We start from the raw sequence: 19,335 nt of genomic DNA on the forward strand, positions 1-19,335 counted from the left end.
TTGCTCCACTAGATTACCCTTGCAGTGCTTTGTGTGCCATGTTGTGGCACTTTCAGGAGACATCTGCATCCCTTTTGCCCGAAGTCTTGTGGTAAGCTGTGTTCCATGGAATCCCATGTGAGTATTGTAGGGAGTAGCCATCCTCCTAGTGGCAGAAGCATCGCTTCCATCATAAGGAACAAGCTAAAAGGGATTTTCCTTTCCTGGTGTTCCCTGGATAGCAAAAAGCGTAATCAACTTTCTGCGACAGTATTCCCCACTTCATTCCTCCTTTTCTAGAGCCCCTATAACTGAGGACTGCTGCTGAGATTGGATTATCTTGCATATTACCGGGTAGTAGTAACTTTGTTACTGTATTATTGCCCATGAATTTCTTCCAGAGACATCCCTTAGCTACAGCATGACAGCATGATTCAGTCAGTGTCCTTGGTACCTGAGTAAACTGATTCACACAGATCTCCCTCACCTGCCACTAGTATGCTTACTGATGTTTTCTTCCGGCAGCGTGACTTTTTGCTTCTTTGGGCTATTGCCTTTGAAAGTGTCAAAAGTCTCCCCTCCTCACCTTTGAAGCCACAGTTGCGTTGAGACTGCAGTTTTCCAACGTACTGAGGCTACTCTGTTGGAAGATCATAATCTTTAACCCACTTGTTTGAACAAGTCTGGCTGACCTTGTAAGCCCAGGGATACTAGGCATTTCTCTCCTTGTAAGAATTATTCAGTCTAATCCCAGAATTTCTCTATCACTTATCTAAGACAGACTTTACTGGTTTGGCTGATCTGTCAGAGCACAATCACATCATCCACTAACAAATACAGTACTTGTTGCAGAAGGCTTAAGTCTTTTAATGTCTACTAATAGATGTAAAAAACACGTATCACTGTGCCACAACGTACACAGATTGACATGTCTGTAAGACCCATTATCCCTGTGTGTGCTAATGTCATAGAATGTCCCAACATTACAGCATGCGAGCGTATTCCTCTGTGCAATGACTATTACGTCATTCCACATCCTAGAAATGTGCGACCTGATTGTGCTATCCCCCAAGCACGTAGACGTGCTGACATTAATCAAGATTATGTATCAACGTCAATCCAGGTTAACTACAAAGTAGCCTCTACCTCTAGAATCCATTTACCTCGTTTGGATCCTGCTTATCCGTCCTCAAGACGTCATAACAATGAACCTACTATTTTACCACAATCTTGCCATGTGTTCATACTACTTCGGAGATTACACGTTCTATGGAACAGTAAAATCATTTTTCAGATATATTTCTATATTTCAGAATCAGATATTTCTATATTTCAGAATCAGATATTTTTATATTTCAGAATCAGGAGAGGAAAAGGGCACTAGAATCCATTCACTCAATGACATACCAGCTAAAAAGCATCACAGAAATGCCCCTTGTACTAGTTGTCCCAAGTGGCCTTTTTCATAGAGGTCTTACTCATCTCATATATTAAGCTCTGAGAAATCTAATGGTGCTGTTCCTAAGATGGAACCACCCTATACTCCTAAACAGGAGCAGAATCAGAAAGATCTTGGCCTGATCACTAATGACTCCAGATCCCAGCTGTGGGGACATGGTTCCCTTTGAAGTTCCTACGTCTGAGTTTGAAACCACCGATGTCTCGGGAGATTATGAGTCTTATTCTTTGCTTAGACGATTTGGAAGAACCTTGCGCACAAGTCACAAGTAGATGTTGCACCATAGATGCGATTTTTCCAGTCGCCTATTACGAGACGCCAATTCGACGTTTCTCTATGAAACCAAACCTGTGACATTCTACATTTGTATACTGTAATACTATAATCAGTCTCAGCACCCGAGAATACCCATAAAACGAGCAGATCACTCAAATTGACCCCCTCTGACACTTCCTCTGATTGACACTTCCTCATCAGAGGAAGTTTTACATTGATTCTGAAGCTCACCCAAGACCTGTACCTATTGATCCTGATGTTGCCAGTCTGTTACTAAGTGTACTGAGCATCAAGAGAGTTGACGATCTACCTATGTACTGCGCACAGATTGTTCTGGATGCTTCCAAAACTGCGGGTTGGCCAACCTTCCTTCCACTTTCTCTGCATCTGAAATGTTGAACATGGAAGTTACTGGCATGTCTGTCATTCAGGCTTCTCTTGGCTGCAGTGTCCTGTTTTGCAGTAACAGAAAATAGAAAGAAAGGACATTGTTGAGCAGTTCGAAGATCAGGAGACAAAAGTCTGGATTTCTTTGTGGGGCAACTACATTCTTAGGAGGTGTGAGGCTGTTTTGGCCAGGTGTATCGAACAGCTGACTCCCAGAGATCATGATGCCTGAGCTTTGCATGGCAAAATGGTTGCACCAGTTGAACATAAAGGTTCTCTTGTATCTAGATGACCGATTAATCTTGGGTTCATCAAAGGAGAACTTTCTGAAGCCTGGAGTTTACTTCAGAACCTATTGAAGTTGGGTTCTCTCATCAATTACAAAATGTCACTGTCACAAGTTAAGTCTATTTAATGTTTGAGCATGGCAAATAGCCTCTGCTCCTTTCTGGGCTTCCAATCTAACAAAAAGATCCAGTCCCTCTTGAATCTGCTAAAGGAGTTCAAGAAGCGGCAAGGAAATCTCGCCCCTCAAATGGATGTGCCGGTTGGGAACGATGGTGTCCTCGGAGAATTCATTTTACTACAAAGCTAAGGATAAAGCCCCTATACTAACATCTAAATGAGCATCGGGACAAGATCCCAACTTAATCTCAATCGCACCTTTTAATAACCATTTGGGGGAGTGATTAGTTGGTGGGGATGTCAGAAAATGATAAAATGGGTAAGACTGGAGAAGAGACTACTGTATTCAGACACGTCAACAGAGGTGGGGAGTGACCTTGGCAGATCATCGTTGCTTGGTAATATTAACAGAAGAAATGAGCAGCTCCATTTTTACTGTCTAACAGATGTTGGTGAAGATGGCAATGCTGAGTTTGTGAGAATTGGTGTCATGAAAAGTCATAACCCTTCATTTGATAATACACAACTGGCTCACATAAGGAAATAGGGGGATAATCAAGGACTCGATTTTGAGCTCACGACCTTCTGTATTTGGTAAAGAGGAACATAAAATTAATCCCCCATTTCGTGCCAGGCATACGCACGTACCAAACCAAGGAGTTGCAAGAACCCGCTATTACCAACAGAATGGTTACTGCTTCCCCTGATGTGCTTGGAATTGTAGAAAGCGTGGAGGAAACCAATGCTGGACATGTTCATGACCACTTTTAATAGAGAATTGGAGGTTTTCAGCTCACCATTACAGGGCCCCTTGCCATGAGTAATAGATGCAATGCTACAAAAAGGATCAAGGTTGAACCTTTAATGCATTTCCACCATTCACCATTATTCAGCAATAAAAGGAAATTACTAGAATTACAATAGTAACACACTTAGTACCGTACTAGCCTTGAAGAGAACTGTTCCCAGACCTGTGGCCACTGCTAATGTAACGTCCAGTTACATTTCTATAAAGCAGATTTTCTGTAACAGTCCCATTGGCATCTATTTCATCAAAACAACTCATGCTTTATCTAACTGCATTTAGACTACCATGTCCAACGTAGCATCTGGATCCCTCAGCAGACTCGATGATAGAAATTAACCTCCTAGTCAAAAATACCCTATTATGAGGTGATTGGGTCAATTGATTAGCTCTTTCAACTCATGTGATGAAAGTATGGATTATTCTTTAGCTTGATGTTATTTATGTACTAGATATTCTTTAGCTTGATGTGATGCGGTATATTGTCACAAGTCTACCTTTTTATGCTCTATTGTAAGTCCTTGGAGATCACTCAGTTATTAACCCCAAAAAGGGGTTTTGACAGGGAAAAATTTATTTTTAGAAGGTACTGTATGGTCTCACAATCCTGCCGAGACTCATGAAGCAAGGTAGGATATATCTAAGGCCTACTCTTATAAAATAAAAAAAGTCAAGTGGTAAGCAAATGCCCAAGTGGCTAGTAAAACAATGGCATGCTACTAAACCAAATCCTATGGGTGATATATCATCTGCTAGCAGACAATTTAAGCTTGGAGGTGATGTAACATATTTCAGGGACTAAACCTATATACTGGCCCCTAGGATAGGGAAGACCATATTTCTTGGGTATATACTTTTATATTGAAGTCCCTATTCTAGCCTAATAAGAAAGTCCTTGTGGACTAATGTATTCAGTTCCTAAAACTCTGAAGCCAGTCACTCTAATTGAATATTAGCATCAATTTTATTCACTGTTGTAATCTTCCTCTCAACCTACTGTCTGATAGGATGTATGTCAGTACTTCTTGAAATCATTAGAAAAAAAGTACTTGGCTGTTTAGTTTTGGAGAACACATTGAAAAAAGTGCAAAATTTAATGAATAATATAGAATCTTAATCTGATCTTTTTGTGTAAATTTACAGCACATATGAACTCTGACTGTAAAAACTGAATAACCCTTACCTTTCTTATTAGGCCAAAGGCTTGGCCAAATTTTTCACACTGATTCACATGATTAGAAATCCATTTTGGTAAAGCTTGAATTGATGTGGGTCTGTTATATCGATGGTCTAGAAGAAGGATACTCGCATAATCATTTCTGAAAGAAATTTGATAGATTAAAGATTGCTAACAGAAACCAGTTAAAATTCCTGTTTTGCTTTCAAAGAATTTGTTTTAAATTGCAAGGAGGAAATTTGGGTTAAAATGAGTTATAAAGTGGTTTGGATACCTGGCAGGAGTAACCAGAGGGAATGGGAGAAAGATCACAGTAGCAAAGTACGCTTGATACAAATAACAAAGCCTATGAGACTAGTTGATGTCAATACAGTATGTGAATGAAATTTGTGTAACTCATGATAATGAAGCAGTATTACCATATATTGTGTCTTATGGTGGTTGGAAAACATCAATAGTTAAGGTAAAACAAGCTATCACAATACATCCCACACTTAGAAACATGAAAAGTAGTTGAAAATAAAAATAAAAATAAAAAAAAAGTAGTGTATTGGAGTAGCATTACTGCCACTAGAGTGGATTGAATTTATGTATTTGGGCTATTTAGCCTGGCACAGGGACTAGTGAAGCCATCCAATGCTCAAGTGAATCTATGGTACTTTGAGGTAAAAATTAGAAGAGGTTGGACAGCAAGATGGAAGAAAGAAAACAAGGACAAAGGTAAGTAGAAGTATATAAAGTAAGAGCAGCCTAGGACCGAAGAAGCGCTGCAAAGACCCTTAAGTAATGCCTATGGTGGATCAAGCAATAATACTCCCTACAGGGGCAAATAGTGTGTGAGAACAACAATCTACCTAACTTGTGAAATACCCTTACCTATGGCGAATTGCTCGTCCTATTGATTGATTGACAGCTTTAAAGCACAGATTCTCATAAAACACAGATCCAGGGGACTTCCCATCAGCTCCAGGAGACTGAAAATATATGAATTCATGTATAAAAAAGTTCCCTGTACTAATGCAGTAATTTTTTTATAATTATTTGACATTCAAAATTGACTGACACTTTTACATAGTCAAACACCATCACTAGGCGAAAAATACTCACCACATGCTTATTTAGGAATTGCATTTTCTCCTTCAGCTCTGGTGAATGAGTATTAGGATACGGAAGTCCAACCATAACTACACAACGGCCAAGAGCATCACTGAAGTTAATGCCCTCACTCATCTTTCCACCTATTATGCGTAAAAATAATTATAGTTAAAAAAAAATAAAGCTTTATAGTTTGGATATACAAAATACAGTACTATTTAATTTAATCAGTCTCAAACATAATTATAAATGAAAAAAGACTGCAAATAATAAAGTAAATTGGTTGAATGTGTATTGGTGACATTAAATTTAAAAAGCCATCTGAATGACATGACCAGATTCATGCGGGTAGCACAAATGATTGCTGCTCATAATTGAACCTACCTGAGACAAATCACATTTAGAATAATTATAATCTAATCCTAACTTGGAGCACTACTGATTTATTTTTAAAAGAAAATGGAATTCAGATAAAAGCCCTTTACACAGATCAATAAATGAAGCCTGGTAATGTAATAAAAGCTTAAAAAAATGAGGTAATGTGACCTCCATCTTTCAGCAACAGCTTGGCTTGTTTTTAATCTGCAATTTGGCGGCATGTACTTTGTCTTTTGGAACTAGATATTAAAGCTTTGGGGACAGCGATATGATTTGTAATTCATATAAAACATTTCCCTTTTCTCGTGTGGCATATCTATATACCAGGATCATTCCAGTGAGGTGATATGTATTTCATGCATAACACTTTCCTTCTTTCATGCCATACAAATATCAAGCATATCTATCATAATTTTTATCCAATTCAGTATAAAAAAATATAAACAAGGGAAAAAATTAAATAAAACTACTTTATACAGGCAATGACAACTCCAAACTCACCTACAACACTGAAAAGAATGGCTCCTGTAAGACCTGTTGTATTGGATGCTGTTTGTCTGATAATTGTTGCATAATTATTCAAAACAGCATCTAGTTGATTGGACTTTTTGGGCTCACGGTAAACCTGTAATATTTACAATATTAGGAAATTTAGTGGTCGTTAAAATACCTAATCATATCAACTGTGAATAATGCTTCATTACGAAATTAGAATTGATCCAATCTTATACATTCTATGTGGTCATTTAAATCTATTAGTATCCCATCTGACTGTGGCATTACTGTTACAGGATCTAATAATTTTTCCAAAAAATTCTAGCTTTTCTTCTTCTGGTCTTCTTGACTGAGAACACACATGTACATCTCTTCTCAAGATCATCTTAATCTTCATGATTCTTTCATCCATTCACCCAATCTCTATCAGAACTTCAGCCATCTCATCCTTGATCACCGTTCTCACCCAATTTTGTTTGTCTCACTGCCATTAAACTAGAATTTATGCTTCCTTGTGTTACTACTGACAGTTTACAGACTGAACACGACAAACATTCACACTTCTAGTCAGACTGAACACAACTACTATTCACACATCTAGTCAGACTGAACACAACAAATATTCACACTTCTAGTCAGTATTTCTACCATTCCCTTACTTTTTCTTATATGTATAGTTTTTACCTTTGGTGAGCATGCCTTATTTTTTTCATACTTGGAGATTTTTTTGCACCTCTGTCTACTTAAGGACTGGAATTCATTAGATAAAGTTTTAGTGGTTTCTTTTGGCAAATTCTATATACCCTTACTGATGAACTAAACACACCTACTTTTGTCTGGGCTTAGGATTGGCTGTTTAGTCATTAACTCTCCTCAGTTCTCTAACTAACAGGCTGAATATTTAACAGAGATAAGAAAAGGGAACATACATTTAGTTAATATTCAGTATTATCTACTGTGTATAGAAAGATAAAATGTATTAAGAATACGCAGGACTATAAATTGTATGAGTATGCAAAAAGGAAAATGCCATAACTAGATATGAACTTTTACTCTACAGTATCAACAAATCCAAACTAGCATTGCTCTTTAAGCCTGATCTAGAATAAAAACCCAAAATTAGTTTCTTAATATCATTGCATACATTACCTTTTTCTTTCCTGAAAGCCTGTCTATGACACCTGCCTTCACAAAATAGTCAAAAACTTTTTGCTCATAGTCGTAAGATGGAAGGAAACAGACAATTCCTCCAGGTACAATTGCGCACAAATTCACTAGAACACGTCCAAGTTCATCAAGCTGTGTAAAGAAAATTTATATTGGTTAATAAGAAACTAATAGCTTTTATAAATGCAAGGGCAGCTTAAACCAATGACTTTCCAGATAAAACAATTACCAAATCTCAGTCGTCTTAAATTTAGTAGCTTCAAATCAGACTAGTCTACTGTATTATGAAATTATTTTAACAAACTATTTTCAGTTTTGATAATAAAGACCAAAAAATGCAGTCACAATAGTATTAAAAAATCCTTCTATAAACTTTTCCAAATTTATTCTGATAATTTAAGAATTTTTTGAAAGACCAAAGATGCCAATAACGGAACAGTCAAGTAAAAAGCTTACAAATCTCGCTACTACTAAATGCAGAAAGCTCAGTTATAGCCTGAATAGCTTAATTATCATCATCTTCACAGTAATCCATTATTATTATTATTATTCTTACATGCTACGCTACAACCATAGTTGGAAAAGCAGGATACTATAAGCCCAAGGGCTCCTACAGGGAAAATAGCCCAGTGAGGAAAGGAAACAAGGAAAAAAAAGTGAAGTAATTCACAAATAGAATAAAATATTCTACGAACAGTAACAACATTAAAATAATGTAAACTTTGACAAAACAAGAAGAGAAACAAGACAACAGTGTGCCCGAGTGTACCTTCAAAAAAGAGAACTCTAACCCAACAGAGTAGAAGGCAATAGTCTTCTCTGGATTTTCCCCTTAACGAAAAGTTACTTCTCCTTTAAGTTTATTCTTTCAAGTGGAAGTGGTTAACAAGAAGCTGAACATATTGCCCCATAAGAGGGAAAAGTAAGTGACCACATTTATCACAACAAGTGTTCAAATTACACTGCTCTCCTCGACACGATACAAAGAGAATTCAGATCTTTATCACCTAGCAATGAATCCCTTAAACAATTGACACAATACTGCCTAGGAAATCTAACAGAAGACATCCCTATTAATTTGCAGCTAAATAACCTCATAATAAAAAAAACTATCTGCATTCGCTGTAGAAGTACAAGTGTATTTAACACAGAATTAACAACAAGACTGAAAACAATGCATTGATAGGATAAAGTGCTCGCATTTCCATACATTGCCATACCATCTCCACATTCCTATAGAGGAGCAATACTATTACTGAAAGAAAATGGAAATGTTTTTTATATCAACGTTGAAATTTAACCTGCTTCGAGAAGGAAGTAATAAGAACGCCAGTAGAGGGTCATAGAAACAGCGTACTAATATATATCTAGTACTTACCACTTTTGGATTTCCTCTGTTTTGATATGTAAAATCTAAGACGGTATTTGTGGGGCCATTTGAAAGGGCTACGGGCATAATCTGATCGCCTGGAACCACATGACCACATGAGAACTCGCGAACTCGTTCAGGATCTGCACCAGCTGAGAGATACAGCTGGTTTCGAAACTCGCTCATTGGATGCATTGTTCCTCCTGCAACGATTATAGATCTGTAAATAGGAAATGAAAATATGTTAAAAAACTACTTTTATTCTTCATAGCAACACATTTGATACTTTGAATATTTCTATCCTGCAGAAAAGCTAATTATTGAATATCAATGACAAACTAAGGAAGCTCCTTTTAGTAATAATGAATATAGAAGTACAGTATTGCAGAAGATTTTCAATCGAAAATAATCAAAATAAGTTTTGGTTTGAGAACACGAGTAAAATGAAAAAATATAAATCTCACTTTAAAACAAGCTGATTTTTTCCTACAAACTCCCTTTTATATATTTTAAGGTTATTTAAAAAACAACCTCGATCAGAGGATTCTGCAGACTGTGCAAATCACAGCATAAACATGAAAATTAAGACAGTTAACTATTGGGACTGAGGGATCAAAAGGCACATATGTGGGACTACAGCCATTTTTCTTTTGTCTAACAAAAGACTGAAGTGTCAGGGGATTTCCAAACCATGATGAAGTATTGGTTTAGTGATGAAACAAAATATTCATTAAGCCTATAAAAATTCCTAACAATAGTATTGAAATGTAAATAAAGTATCCTTGAAACCACTTCCATATTTCACAGAACTAAACCACAGCTTTACAAGTGTATCTTTACTAATCCCATAGCTTAATAGCTTGTATGAATAGCAATTAAGTTTTTACTTTTAGGGGGTCAGTTATGTTCTCTTGTGACTGCAATTTATCATAGAAGGTTAATTCATCATTTCTGAAAACATCCGAGAAGGACTATCTCAATGAATGGATTTGAATAGTACTTAAGATCATAATTACTAAACTGTACAGGCATAATCAACAGTATAACAAAAGAATACAACTTAAATACAGTTTCACTGACTATAAAATAAAACAAAAAATAGTACCTGCACTCTCTCACAATATCGTGGAACTGAGAAGCTGGATTCAATAACAAATACTTGACTGATGACGTTCTATTTGTTGCCCCAACTGACACAACGACACGACCCTCTTCACTTGAGTGTAAAAGGGCACGCAAAAGTTCCGTTACTTGCATCAGTGGTGAACCCATTACGGCTTCTTCTTCAGGAGGTTCTGACTCCCGTTCATTCACATTACTTACAGGTATGATATTTTCTGAAAAATATTGTATGTTAAGCTTTTCCAGAGTTTGTCACTTCCCTCTTGATTGAAAATTTAAGAAACTTAAGGGCTTCTCACTAAAGGAAGTTATTCCATGAGCCCACTAAAACCAGCTTTATAAAGTGTATAACTTTAATTCAGATGTAACATCAAAACAATTACATAAATAAAAACCACACCAGCTTGCCTTAAAAACAACCAACAATTTAGCCTTAACATGAGGTAACATAAATTCAATGATTGAAAAAAGAACCAAGAATTCCTAACACTTTCTCATGAAAAAAACGTTAAGTTAAAATATGTCATTTAATAAAGTATGAGTAAATTCCCTTTTCCAAGTAGTTGATATACTAAATATAAAAGAAAAAAATTAGAGTAAATGAAGTAATAACTATAGATGTGTTCTTAGTGTTTACTATTCCTTTTATAGTTAAAATCATTACAAAACAGAAGTCAGCACCTCTCTCCAATTAACACAGGACATCTGTGAATAATGACAATACCATCCCAAATGAACAGCTAAACTTTCTTAAAACAGTTGTACTATTAAGAAAACCTACTATATATAATAACAGAATATTGTTAGTAAAGGAATCCTCTGCATTTCAACACTATAAGGTATTGCACTTACAAAAAAAAAAAAAAAAAAAAAGTCAAAATGTATGCATAAAAAACATACAGGCAAAATGAACTACATAATAGACAAACCACATGTGGAAAAAATAAACATAGAAATCAACTGCTGTACCCCATAGTTAAAAATGATAGGTAATGTCCTACTGAGTTGCTCATGCGTACTCAGTAATACCTTTATTTACCTAACGGAACAACCTATATAAACCTCTGAAATCAAATGATAAGGTTTAGTCTTGCATTTAGATCTGTGGATGACTAGCAACCCTTAAATAAAATTACCTTTTGGTTTATCCTTCCCAGACTTCTGACAGGTCATTCGAGATAAGAAGGCAGAGGTGGAACGGCTTTCTGTTGTAGACTTCATTTCATGTGACTTTACAGAGCCTTCAAACTTTTGGCTAAAGGAATGCAGCTGGAATTAAAGAAATCTTTGTAAATAGGAGCATTAACATATGAGTTCTTATACTACTTTTGTTCTTACTGGTACAGTATAGCTTATGTAATGTATAGTTGCATGAATGACAGCTACTTGTTCCAGTAGGCCCATTTTGGAAAGTCTGACCATATCCAGAGTTCCAAAAGATCTCGAAGGTGATGATCAATTATAGAAGAGATAGTCCATAGGGACATTGCCCCTTTCATTTGTGCTTCACTTTCTACTTCCACCTACCTGCTGAAATTCATCTTAACCCTTTTACCCCCAGGCTATTTGGAACTTTTCGACCCTTAACCCCTGGGGGTTATTTTTTTTCAAGCACATTTTGCAGTATATTTCTTTTAAATTGCTCTAACAGCCAAAATTTTTGTCAGAGAGAGGTCAGGCTGGTCTCATTCTCTTGGAAAATGCCTGAAGTTTTTCAAAAAAATTATCAAAAATATGCAAAAAAAAAAATGTAAATAGCAGTTTTCTGCAAGGACGTACCGGTACGTCCATGGGGGTAAAGGGATGAGTTTCGTGAAACGTACCAGTACGTCCTTTGGGCGTAAAAGGGTTAATATGCTGTCCATCAATCAATAGAGAAGTAGTTAAAGAAATAGTAAAAATAGAAAAGAATGTCATCATATGAGTTTAAAACCAATGAATAAACAAATAATGACACCTTTTTTTATACAGGAGCCAATACCAAAGTGACCTGAATTAACTAAAGGACATTACCAGCGTTGTTTATCTGTTCACGTGATTGCTTTATTGTAAAAACTAATATTGAGATCTCAAAAACATAGGAATGTGGTTAAGGCATTATTCTATAAATGTTACTGAAAAGTAGATGGGAACATGGCAATTACCACTCAGCAGGCAGCCATGGGTCATTTCAGGGGTGCAAAAGATATGAAAGGCAAGTCAAATAAAGTGAGGGAAGAGGTGAAATAGTTGCATGCACTTTTCAATTCATTGATGAATGATAACCAAAATATATGGGATGTGTAAATTATCCATCATCAACAGAAAATAAAAGGTTTATATGCTGAATTCAATTAATTGAAAAAATTTAGACTTTAATAGAGGATCTTGATTCTGTAAGGCGCAGTGAACATTCAGAAACCTTACTGACAGACCTCCATGTAACTTTGACCACTAGACCTTACTATGGAAGTTAGGTTAGTGCATACAACCAGGCAGACACGTCTGAATTATTGCCGACAAGGGAAGGCTCGTGGGCCTCCGAGAATAACGAGAAGTTAAATAAGTTCTAACCATAAAGGTTCATCACTAATTTGGCTGGTAAGTATTGGAGTGTCATATCGCTATCAAATCCACAAAAGACAACTATTCTCTGTAATTCCCCCTGAACTAGAAATTAATTTCCTCGACCATAATGAGGGGTGTTACCAACTTTATATTAATGCTCAACTATAAGTGATGAGGCACACAGTCTCACCCCACAAACAGCATACAAAGAATTTATAAAATCAAGAATAAATTGGGTTAAATAAGTGCTAGATATTACGAATTAACTGGGAAAATTGATATATGTTAAATTAATATCTAAAACCACAGCAATCAAGTATTTAGCCTTTAATAACATGATATTCTTCCTTACCTTATGAGCAATTTTACTTTTCTCAATATACTGAATGAGCTTGTATATGTTCAAATTGTCAATCAGAGTTTCAGACATGAAGCTATGGACAGCATACATTCTTGTAAACTGATTTTTCATGCCATCATTATAGTTGCTGTTGACACCGGTTCCAAATTTACCAGGCACGTTATCTTTCCTTCCTGGTGTATATTCAAAACAAATAAAAAATATTTAGATATAAATCACCACACTTGCTTATATCTATTACATGTACTAAATATAAGAAATTACTACAGCACTGTCAAGTTCTAAAGTTAAAAAAAACAATAGTACAGGTATAAGTACTATAGAATCCTCAAATCACAATATTTTTAAGACTAATTATGGTTTTCCATTTAAATTATCCCCTAAATTTCAGTTAGATTTTCCTTGGTTTAACGCACTCTCTACCCAAATATCTATAAAGTCCAGTTCTTCATCAGGACCCTTTACCCCTGATTTTCTGAGCTTTGCTAATGGGTCTCCTTCCCGGTACTTCCAAATCAATTACTTTTCTTAAGTGCTCTTCACCCCTTTCCATCACAGGTCCAAACCATCTCAACACTTGAAATCCTAAGTTAGTTTTCCAGCTTCTGGACACAATAACTCTCAAGAACTTCCTCATTTGAGGCATAATCTTCCTCCTGAACTCCAGCCATGCATCCAAGCCATTTGTAATCAAATGTCTTTAAAATTTTAATTGATTAACGAACATCTGTGTCAATGATGCCTATATTAATATATTCCTTATCCACAAACATTTTCACCATTTACTCAAGATATATCATCTTAAATCAGTGGACTAGTAACCTTTTTTCACTTCATCCATGCTGTTAATATATTCTTCTTACTGCCTCTCAATATTGTACCTGACTGACAATCCAGAATATCCCCAAGGTACCAGATACTCTATATACAATTTTCTAAAACCTGCCTGGCTACAACATGGTGCTTCTTCTTCTTCCTCCTCCTCTTCTTTTCTTCCCCATTTACTTTTTACATTTCAATTATCAAAAATACCTTAACCCATTTATATTTTGGAATTTTAAACATTTCATGTGACTCCATCTTTTATAGTAAATATATTCTCACCCCATCTATCCAAATGGACAGATGCATAACCTTTTCTATTTCCTTTCAAATTCCAATTAAGTTTGTTTCTCTTAAAAATATTTCCAATTCTCTCACTATGAGCCACTTTTTTAACCTCTTTAAAATTCATGAAACTATTAACTGCTCTGCTTCGAGGCTTTACTGCTAAAAATCAAAATGCAGAACCAAAAAGCATCCATACTAGTTGCTGTACTGTATTAATCATAATAGCAATGCCTAACAGAACCCAGCACTCAATAAAAATACAGAAAAATTAATGAGAAATTGTCTCACATCCATAATAAAATAACAAAACAAAAGACTGACCTTCATTTAACAATTTAATTTGTGAATTAATGAAAAAAAGGATTTGTTTGATGTACAGTAAATTACGTGGTGACAACCTCTTTTCATAGCGTTGCATATACTGACTCAGCTGTGCATGAGCTCCCATGAACTGTAAAAAAGTAATTAATTATTGCCAATTCTAAAGATGTTTTAATCATAAAAATAAGCAAAAATATAAGAAATTAAACATTAAGGAGTATGAATGTATGTTTGAGAGGCAGTAAACTAATTGCTATAAAATATCAAGGAAATACTGTAGCTTTTATTGAAAAACTTGTCACTAAATTACCTGCAATTTGCTAACAAACACTGAATGGATGTTGGCTATTGTCTCCAGTAAGTTATGTCCTTCATCTATAATAACAACATTCCCTTTCAGTTTGATTTGGCAAGCTTCTCTAGTACTCTTGTGAAGTAATGTATTGTAGGGAAGAATAACAAGCTGAAAGAATAATAAGTTTTAAAAGTCATTTGTATTTTTTTCTAACTATACAAAACTGAATCCTTTAATAGGAATTTGACTTAAGCAGAGCTGGAATAGCTGTTAAAGTTTAACAAGGTAGTTATAACTACCGGCAGATGGTGGGGATGCCCCGCCAACCTGTTAGTTAACAAGATATTACTTTTGACCAGGGGACTTGCGGGATGGTTGACGCTAGAAGTGTAACTTAAAGGAGTCAGGTCTGTACTATTACTACTACTGTAGTGTTTTGCCCTATGGCAGGTCCTTTTTTCATGGATTAGTCCCCCTCCATAATTCTCCATTTATGGCCACCTCTTTCAGCTCTTGGTACCTTCTCCCTCCCTAAAATTAGGTATGGGTTATCTCAGGCTGTGTAAAGTCTGGTGCTGCATAAGAAAATACAATGCCAAACACAGACTGGTCTTTGGTCAGGGTTATTGAGTGGAATTTCGTGCATTTGCTGAGGATACATAGACAAATCAAGTGCACTTTAATACAGTGATAACAGACACAGCATGATACAAAAACATCATCAATAAAGGGAGAGCAGCATCACAAATTCTTCCAAGACTTTTGTTTTGTCCAGACAATGATCCTTCCCAGCTGTCATGTGTGTTCAAAAGAAACCTACATATTAGTCTATTACCACATAAAGTAATGCAAAAGGAAGTAAAATGTCTTCAAAACTAGGAAGTTGTTTACTGATAACAGGTTAGCTACCAAGTTAGTTATATTCTTACTTTCCTGAAACCCACAACTCACAGGGCACAGGGGTAGTAGGGATAATCTGTCAGCATAAAATATCGAACATTAATGAAGACCCATTACTTGGCTGATGTAACTGATGACTTTGTTATAATTTTTTTACAATGAATATACAGTAACTTTAAAATCAGTACTCTTAATTAATGACTATTCCATGATACCATAAAAGCAAATGTTTGTTGTGGCATCATGATTGAGCTACAAAGCATAATTCTAACATCTTTAATGCATACTCAATGCAGTATTCTATAAATTGGCTTTGAAAATTTCAGCTCAGATGAGTATTAACAGCACCATGATGATAAAATGAAAAGAAATATTCTGAAAATTCCTATGATTATGAAAATGGATCTACTGTATTGGTTAATTACTGTATTCACAAAAGTTATAATTCCAAAGGGGTAACTAAACCCTGAACCAACAAGAACATAACACATAAGGAAAAAATAAGAGGATGAAAAGATCTAGGTATTGCTACATACATCAAGTGTACAATAAGGTAAGATGCAGTAGATCCTCCCTCTAGTGAGAAGGAAGGTTTTACTTGGTTTGTAGACATTATTTTGTTTCAGCACATTAGACATAAATAAAATGACTGTCAAGCTTATTGAACAGACACACGGTACATTCAAAGCAAAAACATTTCTCTAGATATAACAGTAAAATTTTGTAACATATTGGACAGTGCAACAACTGTAAACATGATTCCTTATGTCTAGAGTATTCAATACTGTTAAGATATAAACTCTTAAAGTAGCTTTATTACCTGGGAATCCTTAATGGCGTATCTTGCAGCATAATAAGGACAACTTTTCGTTTTCTTACCCAAGGATACCATCTGCTCAAGATCCTGAACTTCCAAAAGTAACTGAAAAGATTAAAAAGTATTTAGTTATACAGTAATCTTAACAAAGTACTAGAAATATTCAGCAATTCTATTACTATAAGATTATGTAAATGAAGACAGCCTAAAGCTTGAACTTAAGATATCCTCTTTTCAACGAGACCTTTCACAGCAAGCTGAAGGCACTAGTTAGAACTGTCTCTTTACAACCAGATACCTAGATTAATAAGCTTCCATATGAAGCACAGTTTAGTACTTATTCATTATTGTATGACATAGAGACCAACATAAAGTCGGGTAGAACTACGAAACTTGGATTTTCTATTTAATTTATTATTTAAGGATGAACAACATTAAAGTCGTGATTGACCTACAGTATGTCGAACTAATGTAAAGTGATACAGTATTACTGTAAATTTTTTAAATTTAGTGATCTTTTCAAATTAGTTATACTCAAGACCCATGTATATCGAATTGATAACCTCATGGTCCAGTAGGCAATTTAGAATAACACTTACAATTAAATAATCTGATGATATTCAATCCACGTACCTGTATATCAAATACTGGAAACAAGTTCTTGAAGGAAATATTATGAAGATGTAATATAATAATTAAACACTTTGTTTACTATAGTAATATTTATATAAATTAGGCACATTGTATGTAAATGCTAAGTTATTGGGAGATTCACATCTCTTCACTTACAGTTCATTTACTTTTTTTTCATATTTCATTCTTTTCTTTCTTTTGTGTCCTTCAAAATATAATTATCTGAATAGTTATTGTTGCTAGTTGTTCTTATAAAGGGGACTCTTTTATGGTTAATTCTTTATCACTTTTTGAGTGACTAGCAACCTATTCCCATTAAACCGATATTGTAATTAGGTCTTGACTGCCTAATGATTAGTTTGAATGAACATATTCCAATCATGAAGCAATGGTTGCTTATACAATTGGTTTGAATGAAAAAAATCAATATTTAAAATTATAATATTTTCTGACTCAGATTGCATCCAAACAGGCTGTAGTTTGTTAGGTGTAAGTTGGTTAAACTTTAGCTAAAATTGAAAAAACTTACATTATCAGCCAAATTCTCAAGGGCCGTATGTTTATAATAAGGACAACCTGAAGTTGTCTTTTTCTTTTTGCAAGCCACATCATCACCATCCACCTTACTTGGTCTCCCTTTCTTCCCTCTTTGGAGTTCTGTGCACCTGCAAATAGAAAAAAAAAAGAGAATATGAATTTAGTTTCTTAGATATAAGATTTGTTCGTTCATCTATCATTCTACCTTGTGTGTGACTGTCACTATGAACTGGATCATTCCTGTTTTGAGTATTTCACAGGCTTGGAAACAGACTGTGCATGTAAGAACTTGACATAGTGTGTGGAATGTCAATAAACGGAAATAATGACAGTATGCTAACTTTTACTCGTGAAAACAATGAACAACACTAATATGAAATATATAAGAGATGATGATATTACTTTGTAGAAATTATAAAATGAGAAAAAAGGAATAACAAGAAAAAACAAATCTTGTAGTGTGTCAACAACTTGCATTACTGGTAAAACGTTTTGCTTACGTTATGGGTGGGATTTGTGGGAGTCAGAGGCGAGGAATTGAAAAACACTACGTAGTACAGTAACATCTGTGATTTGAACACATACCAACATTGAATTACCCTAAAAGAGACCTTACATAATCGTGAATAACGACTAGAATCGCAAGTATTTCGGTTGGTGGTGGGATGAGATGTGAGGATCTCCTTGTCTCAGGGGGGGTGTCAGGGGGGTTTGAGAAATGCCTCAGATAGGGAATGTCACCATGGTAAATTAAAAACAGAAAAAATAGCTCTTACACAATCAGAAATAATGGGTAGAATCCCAAAGACTTTGTTGGTTGACTGAAGAAAGAGGAGAGGCTAATATTTCTTAGTGAAATTCCTCGAGTGTGAACGGTCTGTGATATATAGTACTGTACGACCACGTGCTATACTCTTATGTAGGATATAAGAGTTATACACATAGTTTATATATGTAGCTTAGCTTGTAATACTGATAATAATGATGTATCCGGACGTCCCTATTTGTATCACCAGCCATGTTTTTGACGTATAACGTCATCTTACCGAAGGGGTTAATTTCACGAGACTGAAAAGTTTAACTAGTTAGTTTAGTCTGAGGAAAACAGGAATAAGGAAGATCAAGTTTCTCATTACTCTGCTTACTGTCAAACACATCAGCCAAAAGAGTTCCGTTTTCCTTCGGACAATGAGTGACAGCCATCTGGTTTAAGTAAAGGAGGAACTGTTACGTATACACCAAAGAGTGCAGATTTAAGGGTAGCCCACCATTTACGTTCCTGGGAAAGCATTCACAGCTGTATAGCACAAATTAAAATGAAGTATTCACAGCTACAAAATAACAAATACAGGTTAAGTACCTTAACAGACAAGATGAAAAGCCAATATTAAACAAAGACTTGAAAAATCACTTAGTTAACTATCAATCTCCTCGAAAGAGAGCTTCTCATATTCTTACTGAGCTTTTTCTCGACATTATTTTTAACACCTAAGTGAATTCATACACAAACCATCACATAAAGGGTGTTAATGATGAGGAAAGGTTAACCTAAAGAGAAAAGCATGATAAAGGAAAGTGAATGAATGCAAAATGATGCAGTTTTTTTAGTGTTCTCAGGTATTCTTAATTACAGATAGACAAGTTATGTCTTTTACTGCCACTGGGGAGATTTGAGCTCATGTGTACAGATGACATGGTGG

At 35.4% G+C, this 19,335-nt stretch overlaps 1 protein-coding gene across 3 annotated transcripts in view; it reads right to left on the bottom strand.

The window, feature by feature from the left end:
* Nucleotides 1–19,335, bottom strand: part of LOC137617317 (ATP-dependent DNA helicase DDX11) — a 102,177-nt gene that overhangs the window by 601 nt on the left and 82,241 nt on the right. For 2 of the 3 annotated variants that reach the window (XM_068347325.1, XM_068347326.1), the window contains exons 8-20: nucleotides 17,628–17,763; nucleotides 16,469–16,570; nucleotides 14,764–14,916; nucleotides 14,454–14,583; nucleotides 13,014–13,195; nucleotides 11,251–11,383; nucleotides 10,098–10,329; nucleotides 9,002–9,212; nucleotides 7,606–7,755; nucleotides 6,463–6,586; nucleotides 5,596–5,726; nucleotides 5,365–5,462; nucleotides 4,495–4,630 (exon numbers count right to left, since the gene is read on the bottom strand). In XM_068347325.1, the coding sequence (XP_068203426.1) occupies nucleotides 4,495–4,630; nucleotides 5,365–5,462; nucleotides 5,596–5,726; nucleotides 6,463–6,586; nucleotides 7,606–7,755; nucleotides 9,002–9,212; nucleotides 10,098–10,329; nucleotides 11,251–11,383; nucleotides 13,014–13,195; nucleotides 14,454–14,583; nucleotides 14,764–14,916; nucleotides 16,469–16,570; nucleotides 17,628–17,763 (1,918 nt within the window). The remainder of the gene's footprint in view (nucleotides 1–4,494; nucleotides 4,631–5,364; nucleotides 5,463–5,595; nucleotides 5,727–6,462; nucleotides 6,587–7,605; nucleotides 7,756–9,001; nucleotides 9,213–10,097; nucleotides 10,330–11,250; nucleotides 11,384–13,013; nucleotides 13,196–14,453; nucleotides 14,584–14,763; nucleotides 14,917–16,468; nucleotides 16,571–17,627; nucleotides 17,764–19,335) is intronic. The other variant, XM_068347327.1, reaches the window with a different exon arrangement.

The sequence above is a fragment of the Palaemon carinicauda genome, chromosome 23 (assembly GCF_036898095.1).
Source record: "Palaemon carinicauda isolate YSFRI2023 chromosome 23, ASM3689809v2, whole genome shotgun sequence".
Classification (NCBI taxonomy): domain Eukaryota; kingdom Metazoa; phylum Arthropoda; class Malacostraca; order Decapoda; family Palaemonidae; genus Palaemon; species Palaemon carinicauda.